Here is a 25,009-nt window from a genome sequence, read left to right as displayed (position 1 = left end):
CACTAAAACCAAACAGGAAAGAATGGGGGACCATTTCTGGTTGATATTGACACCTCCCTTTAGTTAATCTTTAGGTTACGGTGCAAAGCTTATCTCTCTTGCCTGAAGTTGAATTCCTAGTGGTTTGTTTTGGCATCTATAAGTTGTTCTAGAATTATGTGCATACTGTACACTGAGGTGAGTTAGTACATCTTATAAATCACAGATAAAATGTGTGGATTGATTGAACCATTTTACTTCTATGGTAAGAGTGACTATTTCAGCTATCTTCTAGTGATAGAGACTAGCTATAGCAACTATATATTAGACAATACATTCTGCAAATTTGTTTTTCAATGTGTGTTTCCAAGGCAGGTATTTTAATTACAATATTAATCACAAATATGGAACATGTTTTTTTTCAACACATTGAAGCACTAGTTTGTATCATAACTGATTTATGAAGGTGAAAACTTTCCCTTTTAGCCTCTTATCAAAGGGATATTTCAAGGGGAGGAAATGAAAAAATAGCAATTGAAAATAGTTTACAGGTGCTTGAAACCTTACTGGAGGATACACATGACTTTTCCATAACAATACTAAAGGTACTTTTTCCCCCTCTTACAAGGTTCCTAAACCCATGGTTAGACACCTTAATAGGAGCCTGTCTCAAAAGTGCTGAGTTTCCACAGATGTCAATGGGAGTTCCTAGGAGCCTTATTTTCACAAGTGCTAAGTACCTAATTTCACACACCTAAATTTGAAAATTTTGGCAGTGTCTCCTACATTTCTAAACACTACAGTGATAGGCAATTCAGCCATTAAGGTTAAGATTTTCAAAGCAGTCTAATAGAAGTGGATGTTTTAATGGAAGGTTTCTTAATTCCCCCAGATAGGTTGAAATATTCCAAGCAGAAATCTTGTCGTTAGTGTGCTGTGGTAGCTACATTAGTATATATCACACCTTTCAATTACTGAACCCCCCCAACTATTTAACCATAAAACTATAAATATCTTAATTATCCCACCATTAGCACGTGAGATGTAATTCCAGGGTTGTTTAGCTTTGCCCAACCTTACTGGCAATGATGGTACATGTGGAAAAAATCTTTTATTTCATAAATGGGTCTCTCCATAAAGGGAGACCGACAGGTTAAATTTGGATTAAAATGTAGTATTCTTGTAAGATAAACAGTAAAAATGCTACTATTTTTATAAACTACTGCAACTACTCTTTAAATATTCCTGTGCTGTTTGGAACCCACCCATTGTAGTATTCAGCTAGTGCATTAGAATCTGGAAGTGGATGACAGCACCTATAAGCGAAATTGAAGAGTTGAGGGGAGAGACACCAAATCAATATTTCATTAACCAAACTGAAAAAAATGCAAAATTGTGAAAAGTTTTCATGCTGTTATAATGCATTTTAAATTTTCAAATTGTCCCTTTTTTAACACTTCCTCTTAGCGTTTTTAGTATTGTAACTCAAAGGTATAGATGCAAATAGCCTTTCTTAGTGCATTACTTTACATATAAGCATTTGCTGAATATTCCCTGTAATTGTTAAGAGGGCAAATATCAGTCGATGAGATGACATTTTGGTATTTCCTGTATGATAGTACCAGTTTCTTATTTTATGTTTTGTTCGCTGATGTCCAACGTAAGTCCAACTATATGCACTTGGATTACCTTAGTGATCGACTTCACATTTAAGGCTTAAATCTTTAAGGATAAAGCCACAAAAACAACCAAAATGTTCACACAACAAAAACTGTAGGCTGTTCTGTGTCTTGTAACGTTATCAATATTATGCTGTATGTATACATAGTCACTGTAAAGCACTTTGTGAGGAAGGATGTTATACAAACAGACCAAAACCCAATTCCTTTCTGTGCCATATGTTGTTGTTTTTTTTCTCATAGTCAAAGATTTTCCCAATGTATTGTGTACTTTCTGCAAGAATAAATTTCAGGTCCACTTTTCTTTTTTCAGGGGATAAAGCTCTAGGCATTACATCTCTGAAGTAATAATGCTTGTCTACATCCTTGCAGCCTACTGTAGCAGATATGAGGGATAAAAGGAATCCGTATGATGCCCCCAGGATATGATACGTACTCAGTGGGTGCCAGTGAGGAAATTAATGCAATATAGCCTGCCAGACACAGGTAGTTAAATCTTTTATAAAGCTTATCTATGTTTTTCTTTTATGGCTCAGATACTTTCTTGTTGGCCAAAATTTGTAGTCCATTTTATAGTTATTCCTCTACTTAGCTTTAAGAGAAGGGGCAGTAGGAATGTCCACAACACAAAAATGTAGAGCAATTTTATCATTCAAGTACATTTTGTATTTTATTGATTCTGTGATTTTCACCTATAAATTATGCAAATATATTTGTGAAATGGGTTCTAAAAGTAACAAATACTGAAGGCTTCAGTAGTGATTGTCTTGCTTTACCGATATTAAGGTGTCACAGTGCTGCTCTCAGGAAGATTTGGAATCACATTATCCATTAATGAAACACAGTGCAGCACAATAGCAAGTGGTGGATACTAAGTCCAGTTGGAACTTCAGGGAGCAGGCAAAATGTAATAACCTGAATTGGAATCTGGCTAGAATAGTAAGACTTCCTCCTGTACCCCCTTTTCCCCCACCCCCATTCTTACAGAAAATGGCATGGGATTTTGCATGACTGCACTTAGGTAAACTTAAAGTTCATGCTTCATCTGAAAGTTGGCATCTCAAGTAGCATAATCTTCCTCCCCGCTCCATACTGGCATGTTGATTCAACACTAATGGGGAAAATTCCCGCTTCCTGAATCCTCAACAATACTTCCTATAGCACTTGGGTGTTGCTTGAAGGTCTGCCTACATCCAGACCCGTCCTTACGCTGTATGGTGGCAGGACTGCATAATGTAACAACATGTTGTTGTTTTCCCCCCTCCTTTCCCCCCCAAGTTGCTTAGCAGGTTACATTTTGAATGCATTCTTTCAAGTGTTTCAGGTGCCATCTCTGCAGACCACAGCAACTCCCCTGAAACTTATGACATTCTTTTGTGGTGTTTTATTAAGATGATAAAATCTAACATGAAAGGAAGTTTTGTCTAGTGGTTAGGACACTAGTCCAGCATTTGAAAGACCTGGCTTCAAGTCCCTATTCTATGACAACCCTCCAATGTGACCTTGGGCAAGTTACTTAAGGCCAGCTTTGTAAAGGTATTTAGGTGCTTTAAGAAGCAGATATGTGCCTACTGGGATTTTCAAAAGTTCCTAGCTTCCATTGATTTCAATCTGTAAAATGGCAATAATAGCACTTCCCAACCTCACAGGAATGTTGTGTGGATAAATACATTAAAGAGCATGAGGCACTTAGATACTATGATAATAAGAACCATATAAGTATTTAAGATTATAGATATCAGTTCAGATACAGACTGATCCAGTGTGTCTCATTTTCAAGGTTTATTTCATAATATAGTATTCCTCTCTTTTTACAAAAACAAGATAATTTATAGCTTAATGCTTTCAAATTTACTTAAGTAAACAGACTTTAGTGCTTTCTGTTTCAAAAAGCCAATATTACTCCACCCAGAAGACCTATATAATAACCTTAAGTGCAGCACACAGTTACAGACCAGTATTCGTTAGTTCATTTAATATTTGCTTACAAAAAATAAAAGCAAAGGAGGCTTTGCTGTCATTTAAAACTTAAATTCTGAAAAAACAACACCACCTTGTTAAGCAGCTCTCCCATACAAGATAGACTCAGTCCTTCCCTGGCCTGAGTTTGTGGAATCCATGGTGCTCTGTATTAAATCTGGATACAATTCCATGTCACTTTTTGACCCCACCAGAACTTTTCTCACTGTTCTAATCATAGTCTATTGATGGTGTCACCTTCTGTACATTTGCATTGTTCATTGTTTAAGAACTTTCCATAAGAATGTTAAGTGTGCATTAATATCACGAAACAATGTAAACAATCATAAAGACACTGAGTAATGGCATTTCAACCATGGGGTCTTTGGCTCAAATTCACTTTTGTCTCATGATGAATTATAATAGTCTTCAGAGGCTTCAGCAAATTCTTTTTGCCTGAAAATAGCAGCATAATATGCAGTATACAGTATACTGTCCTTCATTTATTTTAAAATTAATAATTTAATACATTAATGCACAATTGCAGCATGTTGAAGAATGCTGAGGTCTAGTCTGCTGCCTATTTGTGATGGGAAACTTGCACTAGCTGGGATACTCATTAGCAAAACAAATGTCCATTAAGACCCTAACCAAGTCCTCTTTATATTTCCCAGTTTTATGTAGCCAAACTAGCATGGTTGGTTTGTTTTTTTGAGAGAGATACAGACTAAAGATCTTATGATATAGCCCATAAACAGTCCCCATGCTCAACAAAGTAAGCATTCTGTTCACTTTGACCTTGTCCAGTGTAAATGGTAGAACTGAAATCTTCACACTTGCAAGAGGCTCCATACATGCAGCTCTGATTCCATCTCCAATTGACGTCTTATTTGCAAGTCAGGAAGTTTCTATATCAGTCATGTTAAAAAAAGATTGTATAAAAACTTTACCTTTTGTGGGTTCCCCCCCTTTCCTTTACCATTATTTTTTCTTGAGGTAGAAATGTTATTTGTTATGAAATGTTCTTGGCTAACACTCAATGGTTTGCAGTTCTATCTCTTCAGCTGTTCTTGCTGCAAATAGAAAGATACATTTATTGATCTGAAAATCAATTAGAAGACCAACATTCCAAAATTAACAATTCACCTAATGTTAATATCTGAACCTTTTGTCATTAGTATAAACTTGCTCAGATATGATTACTCTGGGATTGTAAAGGTATTTAAAAATATTTTAGTTAACCACATACAGTGCCCCTCACCATGTTTAAAAACGTAAGGGATAGCTCAGTGGTTTGAGCATAGACCTGCTAAAATCCCAGGGTTGTGAGTTCAATCCTTGAGGGAGCCATTTAGGGAACTGGGGTAAAAAGCTGTCTGGGGATTGGTCCTGCTTTGAGCAGGGGGTTGGGCTAGATGACCTCCTGAGGTCCCTTCCAACCCTGAGATCCTATGACTCTATGATACTGGTTTCTTCAAAGAGCAGAAGACCACTAAGATACCATAACCTGTTGTGACTGACTACACACTGTCATTCCCAAGTTTGACCAGACAGATAAGGGTGGCACTTTACTCTGAAGTTTACAAAGCTCTGGCTCTAGCAGAACGTCAGCACTGGCTGGTTTCAGAGGCGGGGACCTTCTCTGAACAAACTCCTTAAATCAGGACTCACAGCAAAAATAGCATTAGGTTGCAAATGCCTTGATGGAAGATGGGGGAAACGGGTGAAATCTCAGAACTGAGCTCTATTTAGACCATTCCCCTGGGTGAGGTACTGAAGCTGATGGATCATTGGTTGGATCTGATACAACAAATTGTGTTTGTTGTTGAGTCAAATATCCTGTTTTCTGGATCTGTACCCACGGGAATATCTTGTACAAAATGGCCCCCTCCTAAGAGGCTGAGTAAATGTTCATCTTAGGTAAACCATGGAAATGTATATTCAGTGCACACAATGAAAGTGTTTTTAGCTGCAACAAAATCACAGAAATATGTCATGTATGTATGAAAACCTTTTGGGGTCTTACAAGCATAGAGGTAAGAGATGAAAAAGACCTACTGGACCAAATTTATCCCTTCTAGAACTCACTGACTTCAGCAGAGTTAAAAAAAAAAAGATGATTTGGACCACACTGCCTCAGAACTTAAACTATCTTTACTTGTCTGGTAAAAGGTCTATTTTTCCTGCTTGGTCACAATTAAAAAGTTCAAACTGTGCCCAGATAGGCAAAAACATCGACTTTTTACCAACAGGAAAAAGCCACTGGAAGGTCTACACTGAGAAGGTAGATGGCCTGAAACTAGTGAAGGGTTAGGTAGGATCTGGATAGACAAGGAAGTATATTCTCTGTAGCATAATCCAGTATCATCTTGGTTTGTTACTTAGCCAGTACAAAAGTTGCCTGAAGAGTTGCAATTCGAGAGTTGTTCCATACAGTATATTTCCTAGTGTTTGTTTTTTTTTAAGTCTAATTATAAGTAGGACTTTTAACAACAGCGAGCATTCTTCATTGGCCTACATTAGAGGCTTGATCTTGATGATCAGTAACTCTCATTGAAGTCAGTGGGAGGTATCGATGCTCAGCACCTCCCAGGACCAAATCACAAGTGAACAAATGTTCATAATTTAGGCATGGAAACCTCATTACATCATGATGTCCACGCACAGAAAATTACCTTTGAGCTTGTCTCTCTTATTCTGGAATAGATGCACAGATTTATTACAGAACCACATGCAGCAGACTAAAACTGCAGACACAGCAGTGAGAAATGCAAAGAAGACAGCTACAAAATGTAAATCTTCATAGATAATCTCTAAGGGGGGAAAAAACATAACATGATGAAGTTGGTCATGAGCACATATGCATTTCAATGGTAGAATAAAAGAACTACTGATTAGTTCATACCATAGACACTTAATACGATGGTGCCGTAGATGTTGGTTCCCAACTCTTCTGTTACGGTGACAACATAATAGCCAGCATCTCTCACGCCTACATTCAGAAGCTGTATAGAGCCGTTTTCATAAGTGTTCACTCGGTCCTTGTAACTTTTGGATATGTTAGTATAACTCCCTGGTTTCCACTCCACAATTTTGTTGGTGCCCCAACTCGACACATGCTTCCACTCAATGGAAACTATGCCTTTGCAAGAATATTCAACAGAGAGGAGAATATTTTGTGCCACGGTGGCATTTATGTTGGGTTGCGGGACTAGTAAAGATACTCCTCGTTGGGCTGAAAAACAAAGGAGGGTTGGGCAGTGAGTGCTGATGCAGTACTAAGCAAGCATGACTTATAGTGAGGGCAGTTCATACATTGTATTAGAGTGATCAGCATGACTGGCTAATGGTCAGGAACAGATCAGATTTCAGGCTAATGCCAGGCTTAAACAATACTGTAGCATTCCTCCTTTAAGGTACAGGGAACAGAGGTACAGATTTTCCTAAGTGACTAGTGATTTTATGTGCCTCAGTCTTTGAGTGCCCGACTGGAGACACCTTGGTGGGGTCTAAGGGTGGATGCTCAGCATTCTCTGAAAACTGGGCCCCTTTAAGGTGGCTCAAGTTAGGAAGCCAAAATCACTATTTACTTTTAGAAATCTTGGCTTTATATATATATATATATATATATATATATATATATATATATATATATATATTAAAATCATGGATTGTATTTAAATGTATGAACGGAGAAACTGTTATTTTTGCTTCCTGATTTGTTTTCAGTTTATCGATCTTAGGTACATACGTGGTCCCATCACGGTAGTATCTGACTACCTCACAATCTTTTCGTGTATTTATCCTCACAACACCCCTTTGAGGTAGGGAAGTGTAATTATTCCACTTTATAGATAGGGAACTGAAAGACTAAGTGACTAACCCAACGTCACAAAGGAAGTCTGTGGTAAAGGAAGAAACTGAACGTGATTGTCCCAAGCCTAGCACTCTAACCCTGAACCACCCTTCCTCTCCATAAACACAGAATCAGGAGTTTTCAGGCTTTTCATATACAATCTTAATACAGAGATTGTTTCAGTTATCACCTCTCCTTCCATCTGTGATTACAATGGCATTTCCTCTTTCAATCATGATCAGATCACATCCCAGTGGCAACTAGAGCAAATGCAGACATGTGAATGTAATATTAGGTTCATGTATTTTAAACTTCTTTTAATACAGTTTAGCAGCTGGAAATGAGGAAGATGAGGCATCACCATGTGACCAGACAGCTTTTTTTTTTTGCAACATCAGTAAGTTCTTTGCTAATCACAGTTTGGGAACCATGAATTTATAGACTTTTCCATGTGCAATAGCTAGATGGCTCTGCTTCTCCTGAGGACTAAGAGAAAACAATTACGCAAGCAAAAAGTTTCAATTTTCCCTTGGATTAGCTTGTACTTCCCATGGAGGGATGGGTGCTGTTGTGGGGAGATTAGGGTGACCAGATAGCAAATGTGAAAAATTGGGATGGGGTTGGGGGGTAATAGGCGCCCATATTAAAAAAAAGCCCCAAATATCGGGACTGTCCCTATATAACCGGGACATCTGGTCACCCTAGGGGAGATGCAGCTTTCTCTTAAAAATCAGATGCTCACCCAACTGATTCATTTTAAAAACAGCCATTTCAGGTGAATTTCAATGTGTCCTCTTCTCTATCCCAATTGCCAGAGACTGGGGTGACTCCAGGCACCAACGCAGCAAGCCGTGCTGGTCGCCGTGAAGGCGGCAGTCAGGCAGCCTTCGGCGCCATGCCTGCGGGAGGTCCACCAGTCCCACGGCTTCGGCGGCAATTCGGCGGTGGGTACGTTGAAGGCGTGGGACCGGCAGATCACCCGCAGAAATGCCACTGAATCCGCGTGACCAGCGGACCGCCTGCAGGTGTGCCACCGAAGGCTGCCTGACTGCCATGCTTGGGGCGGCAAAAAACATAGAGCCCCTGGCCAGAGAAAAACAATCAGCAAACAGGTTCTGTCCCTCCCTTTCCAGCTCGAATTTCCTTCTTCTGGAGTTTGGCAAAGAGATATACATGCTCATGTGCTATACTGCTACAATTTTAAAACAATTTAGAAGAGATTTAGCAGACCGATTTGATTATAGAAAAAGCAATGGCCACCTGCCATTGGAACTGCAGTTAGAATCCATCCTCAGCAACAGTTAGGAAAAATTCTTCTATCAAAGAAAACCACGTGTGGATTTCCCTACTGTTTACAGATTCCACCATGCAATAGTGAATTAGGGGTTTGGAGAGCGTCTCATATGAGGAGAGATTAAAGAGGCTAGGACTTTTCAGCTTGGAAAAGAGGAGACTAAGGGAGGATATGATAGAGGTCATGCAACAGTGAATCCCATTTCAGATCATCGTCCATTTATCACTTGAATATGGGTGTTGTGGCTTTGGCTATGGGATCTGGATATGTGGATTTGGGGATGGGGGGGAGGAAGGAAGCTGAGAGATCAGGGGCAGGAGAGGAGAGAAATAATCCAAAAAGCAGACATTCAATTGAAGGGAGAAACCTGAAGACTTTACCATGCCAGTCAGTGATAACTTCAGCATGTACCATTGCAGTACACAGGCCAGCAGCATGTGGGCCCAGGCAGCTTCGGGACACCAGCAGCAGCTGTGTTTTCTCTGCCTTTGTTGCCATTAGGAGTGAGATATCAGCTAAAATCGCAACTGTCTGTGTCTAACGGTGCCATTATTCACTGCCATTGCCCTATACTTATAGTTTCAAGCAACCGAGCAATTCCCTCCTCATTTCTCTCACCCCTGGTGGGTCAAACTCATCAAGTCTGGTGCTGTGAGTGGTGCCAGTAAGCAAGGGGAGTTCTGAATCTTAAGTTTCACTTTCCGCTATGACGATACTGACAATCGTACCTCTGTATGTTTTATGCGCTGCTACTGCCATTGCAGCCTTGAGAGGTTCTCCCTTCACACTCATAGAACACCAGAACCAGATAAGGAGGAAAAAGAAGATGATTCAGGATGATATGTTCAGTGAGATCCTGCAAGTCAGTGCTGCCTCAGACCATGAGCAAAGGCCGGAGGGTGAACATTTCAGATAGCCTGGAGAAGGAAAGCACAGATAGGAGAAAGGCCCAGGATTCCCAGTAAGAAAAGGAGAGGGAGATGCACCAGGACATAACGGGACTTCTCTGGCAGCAAACACAAATGCTGCAGGTTCTTGTGGACCCGCAGGTTCAACAATCATGGACTTGCCACCCTTTGCAGTCCATGGAGAACTCCATTACAGCACCTCCTTATTCCCTCAACATTCCACATGGCATCAGGGGCCCTATCCCCACCGCTCCACTGCAGGGAACATTAAGGACAAACACAGCTTCACATACACTGACCTGTGAAAGCCACGGTTGTGGTATGTGTAGGTAAAGTGGACGTTGTTAAGTTCTGTTCCATTAGTATATTAAGTTTTTAATGTATTTGCTTTTAAATTGCACAGATGGTTTTTTTGTACTGGCTGTGCTACTGAATAAAATTCTATTGTTTGGGAAATAATTCATCTTTATTAGGTCACAGCATATGTTGCAGAGTGCCTAGCAGTTCTGAAAGCACGCATTTATTTCAACTCATAGGATCAGTGACAAACACAGGTTAATAATCATAAAAGTACAGGAATCACCACACAATTCCTAACAAGCCCCAAAACAGCAGGGTCAGGTAGAGCACACTACACCATACCACATTACTCTGGCTCACTGTTAAAGTGCTCTTTCAAAGTCTTCCTGAGCCATATAGCTCCACGCTGAACTCTTCTAATAGCCCTTGTGTCTAGCTGTTTAAACACAGCAGACAGCCAAGCTACCTCTTCCCTCCACCCCAGTGGCAACTTTTCCCACTTTGCTTCACAGATATTATGCAGGACACAGCAGGCAGCTATGGCCATTGGGATATTTTTTTCACTGACATCCAATTTTGTGAGTAAACAACACCAGCATCCCTTCAATCTACCAAAAGTGTATTCAACTGTCATTCCACACCTGCTGAGTCAGTAGTTGAGATATTCTCTGGTGCTGTTGAGGTGGTTATAGTATGACTTCATGAGCCCAGGGAGCAAGAGGTAGGCTGGATCCCCCAGGATGACTATTCAACCTCTTCTAGTATGAGTAAATTAAAAGAAAAGTCAATGGTTGCGTCCTGTTAAGTAGGGGACATCATCGCTGTAATGCGAAATAAATTTATATACTTACCCAAGGTTCCTTTCCCTGCATCGGTCTCGCGTGTGCTTGACTGTCAGGACTGACTGGACTGTGGTAGAGTGTCAAACAGGTCCTGGCTTGTAGCATGTGCCCCATCCACCTCCTCTTCCTCCCAGGGCTGGATTAACCTTTTGTGGGCCTGGCGCCAAACATATTTGTGGGCCCCCCTGGGGGCAATGGAGCATGGTGTGGGGAGGTTAGTTCCCAGAGCAGGAGGCCAGCCAGGGGCAATGGGGCATGGCATGGCCAGACACACACTGGTCCGCCTGGCTCTGTGCTGTCAGTATGCCACTTCCCCTTGGGGGCGGGCCCATGCTGTGCCACACAGCCCCCCCACCCAACGCCCCCCTGATTCCCTATGCCCAGTGCCCCCCGGACCCGCTATGCCCAGCACCCCCCCACAAATCCCCCCACCATAAATGCCCAGTGCCCTGCACACCACCACCCCTGCCCAGCGCCCCCTATAGCCCCACCACAACTGCCCAGCACCCCACACAGAACCCCCCATTCCCTAGTGCCCCAACACACACACATCCTGAGAATCCCTCCAGTCCCTTGGGAGCAGTGAGATCAGCCAGGCCTCCTCCACTCCCTCCTTATCCTTGCTGTTCAGCCCAGGAGCCTGTGGCTCAGTCTCCTTGGAGGTATCCGTGGTGGTCTGTGGGGTGGTAGTGGGGTCTCCCCCATGTATGGCATGCAGCTCTTTGTAAAAGCAGCAGGTTTGTGGCTTGGCACTAGATTGACTGTTGGCCTCCCTGGCCTTCTGGTACGCCTGATGCAGTTAATCATAGAATATCAGGGTTGGAAGGGACCTCAGGAGGTCATCTAGTCCAACCCCCTGCTCAAAGCAGGACCAATCCCCAACTAAATCATCCCAGCCAGGGCTTTGTCAAGCCTGACCTTAAAAACCTCTAAGGAAGGAGATTCCACCACCTCCCTAGGTAACCCATTCCAGTGTTTCACCACCCTCCTAGTGAAAAAAGTTTTCCTAATATCCAATCTAAACCTCCCCCACTACAACTTGAGACCATTACTCCTTGTTCTGTCAGCTGCTACCACTGAGAACAGTCTAGATCCATCCTCTTTGGAACCCCCTTTCAGGTAGTTGAAAGCAGCTATCAAATTCCCCCTCATTCTTCTCTTCTGTAGACTAAACAATCCCAGTTTCCTCAGCCTCTCCTCATAAGTCATGTGCTCCAGCCCCCTAATCATTTTTGTTGGCTGCCGCTGGACTCTTTCCAATTTTTCCACATCCTTCTTGTAGTATGGGGCCCAAAACTGGACACAGTACTCCAGATGAGGCCTCACCAATGTCGAATAGAGGGGAATGATCACGTCCCCCAATCGCTGGCAATGCCCCTACTTATATAGCCCAAAATGCCGTTAGCCTTCTTGGCAACAAGGGCACACTGTTGACTCATATCCAGCTTCTCATCCACTGTAACCCCTAGGTCCTTTTCTGCAGAACTGCTGCCTAGCCATTCAGTCCCTAGTCTGTAGCAGTGCCTGGGATTCTTCCGTCCTAAGTGCAGGGCTCTGCACTTGTCCTTGTTGAGCCTCATCAGATTTCTTTTGGCCCAATCCTCTAATTTATCTAGGTCCCTCTGTATCCTAACCCTACCCTCCAGTGTATCTACCACTCCTCCCAGTTTAGTGTCATCTGCAAACTTGCTGAGGGTGCAGTCCATGCCATCCTCCAGATCATTGATAAAGATATTGAACAAAACTGGCCCCAGGACCAACCTTTGGGGCACTCCGCTTGATACTGGCTGCCAACGAGACATGGAGCCATTGATCACTACCCGTTGAGCTCGACAATCTAGCCAGCTTTCTATCCACCTTATGGTCCATTCATCCAGCCCATACTTCTTTAACTTGCTGGCAAGAATACTGTGGGAGACAGTATCAAAAGCTTTGCTAAAGTCAAGGAATAACACATCCACTGCTTTCCCCTCATTCACAGAGCCAGTTATCTCATCATGGATTTGTTTAAATTGCAAGTGAAGAATAACTGAAGGTTTTTGATAGTTCCTTTGCTTTCGTGCAGCACTAGTGCTGGTCCCTGTTGTACCCCTTCTCCTGCATCCACCACACAATCTGCTCATAGATGCCCATGTTTCTACAGCTTGTCCATAACTGTGCTTGCAAAGCCTCTTCTCCCCACAGGCCCAGAAGATCCAATATCTCCTATCTATTCCAAGCTAGAGCACATCTAGAGAGTGTAGCCGGCATGGTCAACTAGGCAATTGCACACAACAAAGGAGAGCTGCTAGATGTGCTCGCCAAGCTGGACAATCAGGAAAACGCATTTCAAAAACTTGCAGGGATTTAAAGGGGAGGGGGGCCTTCCAGTCTCCATGACCTCTGGGCAATGGAGTTCGCAATTGTGACCAGAGTGGTCAGTGTCAGGCATTATAGGACAGCTGCTGGAGGACTGTTAGGGTCAACATAAATAAGGCAGTGTCTACATTCGCACTGCATCAACCTCAGTACATCACTCACGGCTGAACACCACTCAGGGAGGTTGTGTTACTGCATCGCTGTAATGGGGTACTTACACTGGTAGGAGACAAATTAAGTGTAGACACATGAACAGCTAGGTCAATGCAGGGCGGCATACACTGACCTAACTTTGTAGTGTAGACCAGGCCTGAATGGCAGTCTCCTGCCTTTTCTGGATCAGAGGTGGGGAGTCAACTTGATTATCTACTGTGTTGGCTCCTTGACATCTTTAACAGTTCTCACTTATAACTGGAAGAACTAGGTGTGGCTATAAACCTATGTAACTAACGCTATAATGTAAAAGGCTGTTTATTTTGGTAGGCATGGGTGAATATCTGCCAGTGGGTGGGGTTTTCACGTACACTCTTCTGGCAAACACTATTCATACCTTACACATACGTGGGTTTCTGCTTACGCATTTTATCTACCATGTGCCTCTTGGTTGTCTCATTCTGAAACAGCTTACTAGCTATTTCTTTAGAGAACAGAGCATAGACTAGCACAGTGGCTGAGATTAGAATCCTTATGAGCCACACAAGGTCCCATCCAAGTCAATAGCAAAACTCCCTCTGACTAATGCTATGGACACATGGCATATTAAAAAACTAGTGTATCAATTTTATAACTGTTATATGTATTATTATGGGCAGGCTAGTGACTATATCCCTGGCTCAGTGGAGGAGTCATAGGGTTTCCTGAAGGAATTAAAGTCACTGGGGAAGTAATTAATCAAATTCATAATGCAGATAACAAGTCTGGGGAAGTGTCACCCTGGGGGCGATAGTATAGACTGGTCTAGATAGTATAGAGACGTCTGCCAAACAAGACCTCCTTGATGTGGGGCAGGGGGTTGCTCGCTCAGTGTTGCTAACTCTGACCATTTTTTCATGAATGATGGGATTTTGGCCGGGGCTGACACCACTCTGGCCCTGAGGCCAGAGTCTCCAGCCCTACAGTGAATTTATTTGTTTGAGCCCTGCCTGAGGGGAAATCCCCTCTGATTGGCTGTCTGCCTCACTTTCCCACCTCCTGGGGCTGAGCAACCAATCAGAGCTGCTGTAGGAAGAGCTCTTTCTCTCTCTCCATAGTAACCTGAAGTCATTCTCACAGAAAGGGAGGGGAGGAGGGAACAGAAAGAGCCCAACAGCTCAGCTGGCTCCCTCCTCCCCTCCTGTGAACAACAGGGGCAGGACAGCACCTCTGCTCCGTGCCTCTGCCTCCCTGCAGCATCCAGCCCAGGAAGGGACATAGGGGGGTGATGAGCCCCTGGAGCTGCCCCACAACCTGGAAGGGGGAGAGGGACCCCGCTGCAGCATCCCCCAGGTCTGGGAGAGGTGGGTGAAGAACCGCAGGAGGAGCAGAGGTGGGGCTGTGATGGGGGGTGGGGTTGGGGGTGGCGGTGGGGGGGCAGGACTGGTTTGGAGATTGGGGGAAGAATTCATTGCTGGGGGGATGGGCCGATGTGGGGCTGAGAGCTCTGAAACAGAGGCTAAAATCACCACACGTGTTACTTTGGGAGAGTTGGTGACACATACTGGGGATGGGCAGGGGGAGTTCAAATGTCAAGACAGACCAAAAAATCCACCTCTATCTATCTAATTATTGTTGGACCTATCTTATGACTCGGGGGGGGGGGGAATCTGAGTCATGACTTTTGAAATTTGGGTTCGGTGATACTGCTCACCCTTGATTCAACAATGGACCTGAGACTGTGACCAAGAAAGGCAGACCCTGAAGTACTTAATCCTACCATACCAGAGTCCCTATATGGATGATGGATGTCTGCCTGGTAAGTCTGCAAATATTCAATTCATTAAGAACATAAGAGCGGCCATACTGAGTCAGACCAAAGGTTCATCTATCCCAGTATCCTGTCTTCCGGCAGTGCCAATGCCAGGTGCTTCAGAGGGAATGAACAGAACAAGTAATCATCAAGTGATCCATCCCCCGTTGCCCATTCCCAGCTCCTGGCAAACAGAGGCTAGGGACACCATCCCTGCCCCTCCTGGCTAATAGCCATTGATGGATCTGTCCTCCATGAACGTATCTAGTTCTTTTTTGAACTCTGTTATAGTCTATAGTCTTCGTTGCTTTTAAAGGTATGTTTTTTCTGTAATGCTTTTGTTCTGAATAACTTTGCTTTAGGAAAACTGGCTGGTCACTGGTTAACCCTGTTATTGCCTCTGAGAGAACAGGACTGCAGGTGCTGAACTAAAGTCAGACCTGCAAGGATAATCATAGTAAATTACAAGATTCTGTAGCCTATGTCCCAGTCTGGAGGAAGCAGAGTGCAGGATCCTGCTCCGAGAAAGGTGATGGCTAAAGGCCTAAGATCTAAGTGGGATGTCCTTAGGACATCCATTGGGAGTCGCGATCGGCTGAACCTGTGGACGAGGCAGGTAAACAAACCGGCCTGGCCCGCCAGGGTGCTTGGCCTGGCCCGCCAGGGTGCTTGGCCTGGCCCGCCAGGGTGCTTGGCCTGGCAAGCCGCGTGCCAAAGTTTGCTGATCCCTGGCTAAACAGATAGCTTTTAAAATCTCAGTCTCTATCTAGGGCACTTACGCACTTACCTTCCTTTACAGCTAAACTGAATTACCTCAAATCAGGCACCCCAAATTACTAGTTACTTTTCAAAATCTTGGCCTACATTTTTAAAACATGCCAATAATCAGGCCCGGATTAACCAATGTGCACTCGGTGCCCGTGCACAGGTCCCTAATCAGGGGGGCCACTGACCACAGGAAACTCCCCCCCAAACCTGAGTGGTGCTGCGACCCCATATGCCAGGTTGCAACACCACTCACTCAGGTTTGTCCCTGCTGCCTCTCATGACGGAGAGGTGGCCGGGCCAAACCTGAATGAGTGACATTGTGACCAGGGGCTGGACCCCTTCACTTCTGCCATAGCCACCAAACTATCAGAAGGCTTGCCATGCCCCACCAGAAAGTCAGATGCTGCCCTTAAGGGGGAGAACCCCCTCAGCTGAGAACCTCTGTTCTAGGGAGCAGAAGGGGGCAGGCGGGCAGCACACAGAAGTTTTGCCTAGAGAGGCAATTGTCTTGTATATCACATGGTCTGTCTAGTTTAAGGAAGAGGAAGGCAATTTGCATAGTGCATAGGTCCCAAAATTCTTTAATCTGGGCCTGCCAGTAATACTTATAAGAAAGAAGAAATGTTTACAATTATAGTCCTACAGCAATATGTTTTACTTTCACAAGAAAAGTGAAAGAACTCAACATGATGAATATTAACTCTATTTAATGTTGGATTTGTTTGGAATTCTTGCAGAAGCAAAACCTATTTCCACAGGAATATCATGCCAATATATAGCACTTGCTAGGCGGTATTGCAAATGTGTCTCTTGCCGCAAGCTGTAATAAAACTGAATGCGTCAATAGAGGAATACAGATCAAGGAGTAAGATAGAGGGGGTTGGGCTGTTATATATTCCCTAGCAAAGGTGAGCTTTGATCCAGACGTGTGTGTGTGTGTGTGTGTTGTGCCTTCAGCTATTTAATATGTGTAGTGTTGTCATATAGAAACTATATCCTGCAGAGCCAGGGCTCGGAAACTTTTTCACACAGCGGAACGCTTCCTAGGCTAGAGCCCCTCTTATGGATGCCGCCCTTCGCAGCCCTCGAGGCAGCTATCTGGGGTACTTACATGGGCCCCATCACTGAGGAATCTGAGCTCTTCATGATCTTTAATGCATTTATCCTCACAGCGCCTCTGTGTGGGAGGGCAGTGCTAATAACCCCATTGTACAGATGGGGAACTGAGAAACTAAATGACTCAGATAGGAAGCCAGTGGTAGAGCAGGGAGTTGTATTGGGGTCTCCCATGTCTCAGACTGGTGCCATCCCATTGGGCCATCCTTCCTCTCTCATAGCTAGACTCTGTGTAACTTGTTTATATGAAAAGTAATATTAGGCCACTATTAAGGAAACAAGCTGAAAATCAGCTCACTTTAACATGATGGTTGAGATTAAAAAAATCTTATGGAAATCCTAAAATAGACTTGGACTGGGTTACAGCAAGCAGCAGATGTCCCTACCAAAGACTGATAGATGCTTCACTCTTGTGCCGAACAGCTTTGCGGCTCTCCGAACAGCTTTCCACAGACCGCTGAAAAGTACTGTCCTGAAGTTGTTCCTTGTAAACAATAACATGGGGAAATTACTGCACATTAAAAATAGTTTCATTAGAACATCAGCGTCAGTGTTCTCAGTGCAATGGCAATTCAAGAGGATGCTGTCGGAATGTAGTTCCGACTCTGTTAGTACAGTCAGACTATGATAACTTACAAAGAGATTCTGTGACTAAATCTGAGAGGGAAACAGTTTTCCCATCCTGTCAGATTAAAAAAAAAAAAATCCTATTCTGCATTGGGGAGAGAGTGACACCTCCACCGCTCCCAAATAGCCTAGGTTTGCGGCACTCACTTGCAATGTAGAAGACCACATTCAAGTCCCTGCTTTGCCTGAGACTTATTTTTCCTCTTCATTGATCCTATTTGTTATTGTATAATTTTTAAGCATTGCATATCTGTCCTGAGCATTGGATGGACATCTTTTTATTACTAAAGTCTGAATAAAGTATATAAAGAATATTCTTTGGCTGAAACTACAAAGTCCAAACAGTGTCTATCACCTGTCTGCATTTATAAAGCATCTGTCCTTAGACACAAAGAGATGTGCACAAGAGTAACTAAGCACAGGAGATTCCAAAAACAAGCTTTTTAAACAGACATGATGACCCACTGGCCCCAAACAAGAACTCTGTTTCTTCATCTCTCAAAACACACAGCTCCATCAACTGAGCTTAACAGCAGTCACCCATTTATCATAGTGGCAAGTCCCTTATCCATTCTGTCATGTCTCTTGCTCTTTACCAATAAACATAATATGAAGGAACCCCATGGGCACAGGGAGGTCCAAATAACTGTGTTTTCTAAATATATCAAATATGCAAGGCCTAGCTACATATACACACTGCTGTTCTGTCTGGGTTGTGGTGGCTTCTGAAACACAGAATACAGTGAGGGCCACTAGAGTGCTCACAAAATATGTAAAGGGATACTAACCCAATTCCTATTGACTGCGGTCAACATTAGCCCTTCCCCACCCCACCCAAAGTCAGTACCTCACACTGTGACATGTTACAACATACTTGCTGGACTCTTGAAACTAAAAATGTGGAGGTCACACTTGAAATTTCCAAAGCCCTGTCCCAGTTACAAATATCAGAATACTATTTTTATGTGTCTTTCAGACATGCCAATTCTACCAAATGGTATAACTAGCATGATCAGGTACACCGTGAATATAAATATAATTTTATAAAAACTGAACCATTTACTTCATGCCACGGAACAAACAACAATACAAATAAATATACATCTTCCATATTTGTCAGGAAGGACTTTACTCTAAAATCTTGCATTTAATAGAAAAATTATTTAACACTGCTGGGGTAACCTGCTGTGTAAGTTAATTGCATGGGCCAAAAAAGCAAGTACTATAGTGGGTTTAAGTGCACAGTCACTTAGCAATTGACCCACACTGTTTTCAGGACTACAGAAGCACTGCTATCAAATTGGTTATAAATCACTGTTATAAAGTATAATCAATAATGTGAGACAATAGCAATATATAAACTACAAAAAGGCAGTCAGTTATTTGTCAGAGTTGTAATTCACACGTAATAAATACTACGCATTTTCACAGAGGTTTAGGGCCTGATTTTCAAGGACAACGGTGAATCCAAAAGCACACCTAACTTGCACGCACAGTTACCAGGATTGCGTGATCAAATCAGGGAGCTGTACAGACACACACCTTGTCCAGTTATGAGTGTAATAAGCCTGTTGAATGTACAAATACTAACTTGCATGGGTAAGCACAACAATTGTGCATGCACTTTTTTTGCAAGCAGATTTGGATGAAACAGCTGAAATATGAAAATCAGAATTTCAGTAGGCAAATAATTAACAAAAATTGTACTGGTGAAGGATGGATATAAGGTGGATAGAAAGCTGTCTAGATCGTCGGGCTCAACGGGTAGTGATCAATGGCTCCATGTCTAGTTGGCAGCCAGTATCAAGCGGAGTGCCCCAAGGATCGGTCCTGGGGCTGGTTTTGTTCAATGTCTTCATTAATGATCTGGAGGATGGCGTGGACTGCACCCTCAGCAAGTTTGCAGATGACACTAAACTGGGAGGAGTGGTAGATATGCTGGAGGGTAGGGATAAGATACAGAGGGACCTAGACAAATTAGAGGATTGGGCCAAAAGAAATCTGATGAGGTTCAACAAGGACAAGTGCAGAGTCCTGCACTTAGGACGGAAGAATCCCAGGCACTGCTACAGACTAGGGACTGAATGGCTAGGCAGCAGTTCTGCAGAAAAGGACCCTAGGGGTTACAGCGGACGAGAAGCTGGATATGAGTCGACAGTGTGCCCTTGTTTCCAAGAAGGCTAACGGCATTTTGGGCTGTATAAATAGGGGCATTGCCATCAGATTGAGGGACGTGATCATTCCCCTCTATTCAACATTGGTGAGGCCTCATCTGGAGTACTGTGTCCAGTTTTGGGCCCCACATTACAAGAAGGATGTGGAAAAATTGGAAAGAGTCCAGCAGAGGGCAACAAAAATGATTAGGGGGTTGGAGCACATGACTTATGAGGACAGGCTGAGGGAACTAGGATTGTTTAGTCTGCAGAAGAGAAGAATGAGGGGGGATTTGATAGCTGCTTTCAACTACCTGAAAGGGGGTTCCAAAGAGGATGGATCTAGACTGTTCTCAGTGGTAGCAGATGACAGAACAAGGAGTAATGGTCTCAAGTTGCAGTTGGGGAGGTTTAGGTTGGATATTAGGAAAACCTTTTTCACTAGGATGGTGGTGAAACACTGGAATGGGTTGCCTCGGGAGGTGGTGGAATCTCCTTCTTTGGAGGTTTTTAAGGTCAGGCTTGACAAAGCCTTGGCTGGGATGATTTAGTTGGGGATTGGTCCTGCTTTGAGCAGGGGGTTGGACTAGATGACCTTCTGAGCTCCCTTCCAATCCTGATATTCTATGATTCTTTGATGCTTGAGCTGGAGACTGAAATCCTCAGTTATTGACCCAAAACACCTGGAAGAGTAAAGGGTAAGTTTCACTACTGAAGGGTTGTTTCATGTTGTTACTAGAACATCTTCTTGTCTGGGGGAGCTGTTGGTGAGCATGTCTCCTTTAAAGCCTTTTCATGGCCCTTCTTGCTGTACTCAATTGAAAAAAATATAAATTTGCAAATATATGTACCCTTGAAAACACAGAAAGCCTGACTCTCCGGTACATTAGGGCCACTCTATGCCACTATGGCTGCATAAAGGTACCTTCCAGTGAGTGTAAATGACCTCCACAGAAAAGAGCATTTAGGACTGTGTTTGGAGCTTTGTGGAGAGTTCACAAATTTGATTTCAGCAAAGGCAAACACAAAAAGAATAAAATTCTCAATGGAAAAATTGTACTTTCAAAATTCAATTTCCTTCCAACCTAAGAAAATAAATGGGATAAATTACCAGCAACTTCCGCTCTCAGTTATAGCTGTGACGCCTATCAGCCTTCAGTACAGCAGCACAGCATCTAACGTGCAGAATCGTTATTACTGGTGGTGTTGTGCAAGATGGAAAAAACAGTTTAATTCTCAGATCACAGGTTTGTAAGATCAGCCCTAAGGATAAAACCCCATCTTTGTATTTGTTTACTGAACACATTTGATCTGGAATCATCAAGAAATGATAAACATGGAATCCCTCAATGCCAGTGTTACAATGTAATTTTTCAGGGTAAAGCCACATTTGCTGTGGCTGCATAGGGCTCTCCTCACATAGGCCCTCCTCATAGGTCTTTTGAACATGGGTCAATTTCACTTTTTACTCCTGAAAGAGTAAATAGGAGCCATGAAAATGAGGTTAAAAGGTCAGTTTTCTCTTCTGGTGACAATTCAAAATTGTTTTAAAAGATTTATTCCCCACATCAGGTGTTTATTTAAAGGGGCTTTGCTGTTTTTTGGTCTGTGTGTTGGTGTGGTGCCTGGCAAATGTAGTCCTTTTACCTTGCTCTTTAAAGCAGGGGTCTCAAACTGAAATGACCACGAGGGCCACATGAGGACTAGTACATTGGCCGAGGGCCACATTACTGTCACCTCCCCCTGCCACCCTTGGCCCCGCCCCCACTCCACCCCTTCCCTGAGGCCCTGCCCCCATTCCAACCCCTTCCCTGAAATCCCCACCCCAACTCTGCCCCCTTCCTGCCCCCAGAGAGGGCAGGAGGGGTGTGGGGTGTGGTGGGGGCTCAGGGCAGGGAATTGGGGTGTGGGGTGCAGGAGGGGTGTGGGGTACAGCAGGGGGTTGGGCTGCAGGAGGGGTGCGGGGTACGCAGGGGGTTGGGCTGCAGGAGGGGACTCGGGGGGCGGGCTCCGGCCCGACACGCACCGGGGGCAGGGCAGGCCACCTGCCTGCCTGTCCCCGCACCGCTCCGGGAAGTGGCCGGAACCTGGGGGAGGAGGGGCACAGGGGTCTGTGTGTTGCTGTTGCTTCAGGCACCACCCCCAGCAGCTCCCATTGGCTGGGAAAGGGGAACTGCAGCCAATGGGAGCTGCTGGGGGCACTGCCTGAAGCAAGAGCAACACACAGAGCTCTGTGCCCCCCCTTCCCCACGTTCCGGCCGCTTCCCGGAGCGGCAGGGGGCAGGGCAGGCAGGGAGCCTGCCCTTCCCCCGGTGCGCGTCGGGCTGGAGCCGCTCTAGGTAAACGCTGGGGGGGGCCGCGAGGAGCTCGCAGGCCGCAGAAAACAGCCCCGCGGGCTGCATGCGGCCCCCGGGCCACGTGTTTGAGACCCCTGCTTTAAAGTGACTTGCTTTGATAAATGCATGGTATTGTTCTGAACATGGTAATTGCATGGTAAATGTATTCCTTTCACAGAATGCATTTTCTGGCATAATTTTCTGCCAGAAAATAATTGCAAACATTTTAAAATCTTTGTCTAACATACATAGTCAAGTCTGGCAATCTGAAAAGTAAACATATAAATATATTTTAGCATGCAATCAGTTTAGATCTCTTGAACTTGCCCAATCCAAACAGACAGCCTTGAAAGCAAATATCACACCCTAATCCATTTTCTTGTGAATGACTGCAAGATGGTCTGTGTGTACATGTGCTGAGCTGCAAAGAATAACTAAAAATCCATTCAACACAGAAATATGAATAGACTGAACTGACAGGAAGACACCATTGCTCGTACAATGAGATCTCCATCTCCTGCAGACTATAAATGCTGGACTACAGGTTATTCACCCTGCAGAGATTCAAAATTGAAACTAATGCACCATATACTGGACCTTAACATGGCTACATAAACTGAGTTTACATCATGCTGATAGCATATGTGTTTGGAGAAAAGCTGGCAGCTATGAAATTGTTCGTGAAGAGGAGAAAGCTTTGAAACAAAATGTTATTGACCGTTAGTAACATTACCAAAGGGCTAATGGCTACATCACTCCCCTTCTGTATCCTACTGTAGCTGAAGATATGGAATTTAATCTTTACAAAGATGTAAACTGAAGGACTGTTAAGTGAAGTGATTTGCACAGAGTTGCACAGCAAGTCATTATCAGAGGCAGACACTCCTGACTCCAATTTGAATACCTCTCTGCTTGTCCTGGCTGCTTCTATTAACCCTCTCCTTGGAAGTAACACAGGAAACATCAGGTCAAATACATACCTGGTTTAATTCCACTGACTGTACTACACCGGGAGGAGCTTGGCTCACTGTCTTTAATGTACTCGGGATGTTTTGTGTTTCTGAGTTAAGTCTCATTTATCTTTTTGCTGACTGCACTGTCATATTTCTCAATTTTGCTCTGTCCCTTCATGCTAAGTACGGTTTGTTTGCACTAAATGTTCTTGTTTCCTCTCTTTTGTTTAAATATAAAGGAGAAAAATATGATTAGTAGAAGCCTCCTCTTTCTCAGCCAGGGATGGGAATTACACCTGGTTTCCAGTTCTGCTGGGTCACTACTAAATCCATGTGCTCTCATCCTGTCTAGGAGCTGAAGCTCACCCAATGCTGAATGCTCATCTGCTTTCTTACTTCTGCAGAAGGAGTAGGGAACAGACACTGGGGCTAGATGTCTCCAACTATTAACATTGTCAGGGTAAAGACCAGCAAAGTAGATCTGATTCCCCACAACACACAAACTCCAGTAGCGTGAATGAAAAGTACTGCCAGAACTGTCTTGGCTACTTTTCCAAGGCCAAACACTGTGTAGACTTACACCCCATGCTGTCCCTCCCCCATTGTGGGGTTCCAGAGCCTGGCCTCCAGCCTGAGCTCGAACGTCTACACTGCAATTAAACAGCCCCTTAGCCTGAGCGCCGCAAGCCCGAGTCAGCTGAGTTCAGTTTGGCATCAGGGGCTGGAAGTGCATATGCCGCAATGTAAACATTCCCCTGCTCTCAAAGACTTAGGAACTACATTGTTCATACACAGCTCAAAGGGCTGAGAGAGAGAGAGAGAGAGAGAGAGCAGAAACAAAGCTTGGAAGAGAGACGGGAAGAAAGGAGACGGGGGAAAGGGGAAAAGAAGGAGAGAAAGGCACAAGTAAAAGGAGGTGGAGAAAAGAAGGTAGGGTGAGGAAGAGAGAGACAAAGTTGAGGAGAGCACAAAGCAAACAGATTAAACTCATCCAGGACACTTACTCTGTAGAGCCCACCCAGCAGCCAGGCAGAGGGTCACGATCCCCAGTATGATGCCTTGTCTCCTGCAGCCCTGTAGAGGTCTCATTAGAGAGGAGAGCAAACCCAGGGGGTTGCATTTAACAGGATATCTGGGCCAGCATGACCGGCTCCGAGGGCTGGCTGCCTCAGAGCTATCAGGCCTCTCTCCTTCTCCTGAGTTGCTGCCACTGATCCTAGGGCAGACCCAGTTCAGCTGGTTGCAGGCTCTGACTAAACCAGTTCTCACACTCTTTGTCTCTGCCTGAGATTGTTTTGCCGGCCACGCACAAAGCACACACATAAGTGATAGGCTTCTCCCATTGCTCACACCCTGTGATCCTCTGGTATTGATTTAAGATGCAATTGGCTGAGGGCGGCAATGAGAAGAGGAACTACTATACAGAGCTATGCTGTAATACAGCCAGGAAATGAGCATCTAATTGGCAGTTCTGCAGAGGAGCCAGCAATGCTGCTCCGTTACTATGCACTATTCCACCTCACCACTTTAGAACTGGGCCACATTCATCCCTGGTGGAACTCTGCTGACTTCAGTGGAGTTAGATCAGGGAAAAGTTTGTGCCATTTCCTTTGTCTGGGAGGAAATACATCACAGTGGCAGGGAAACAGACTATATGGGGTGTAATGTCCTGCCATAGACCTCTAACTCTGCCCTCCACCACATCTAGGCCCAAGGTTCAGACACCCTTTGGTGCGACTCCCCTTAGAGAACCTCAGAAGACAAATCCCAAGTGAGGCTGCTGTCCCTTTTATTTCTAGGCACACTGGATTGTTTTACTGTAATATCCAGGAACTCACTGGGTGATGTAAATAACATGAGCAAGCCTGTACAACAGCGTCTCTGTGTTCCTCCACACATGCATGATCAAAGAGTGCAGCAGAACCACCCAACCTCC

At 44.1% G+C, this 25,009-nt stretch overlaps 1 protein-coding gene across 1 annotated transcript; it reads right to left on the bottom strand.

The window, feature by feature from the left end:
* Nucleotides 1-4,646: 4,646 nt before the first annotated feature.
* On the bottom strand, nt 4,647-24,396 carry VSTM5 (V-set and transmembrane domain containing 5). The gene is made up of 4 exons (XM_065407084.1): nt 24,078-24,396; nt 6,523-6,852; nt 6,293-6,430; nt 4,647-4,690 (listed from the first exon to the last, which is right to left on the bottom strand). Exons 1-4 carry the CDS (start codon nt 24,394-24,396, stop codon nt 4,647-4,649), a joined length of 831 nt encoding a protein of 276 aa, XP_065263156.1.
* Nucleotides 24,397-25,009: the final 613 nt, after the last annotated feature.

The sequence above is a fragment of the Emys orbicularis genome, chromosome 1, assembly GCF_028017835.1.
Source record: "Emys orbicularis isolate rEmyOrb1 chromosome 1, rEmyOrb1.hap1, whole genome shotgun sequence".
NCBI classification, from domain to species: domain Eukaryota; kingdom Metazoa; phylum Chordata; order Testudines; family Emydidae; genus Emys; species Emys orbicularis.
The sequence above is the reverse complement of the archived record's forward strand: the minus strand, read 5'-3'. Positions and strand labels throughout refer to the sequence as shown.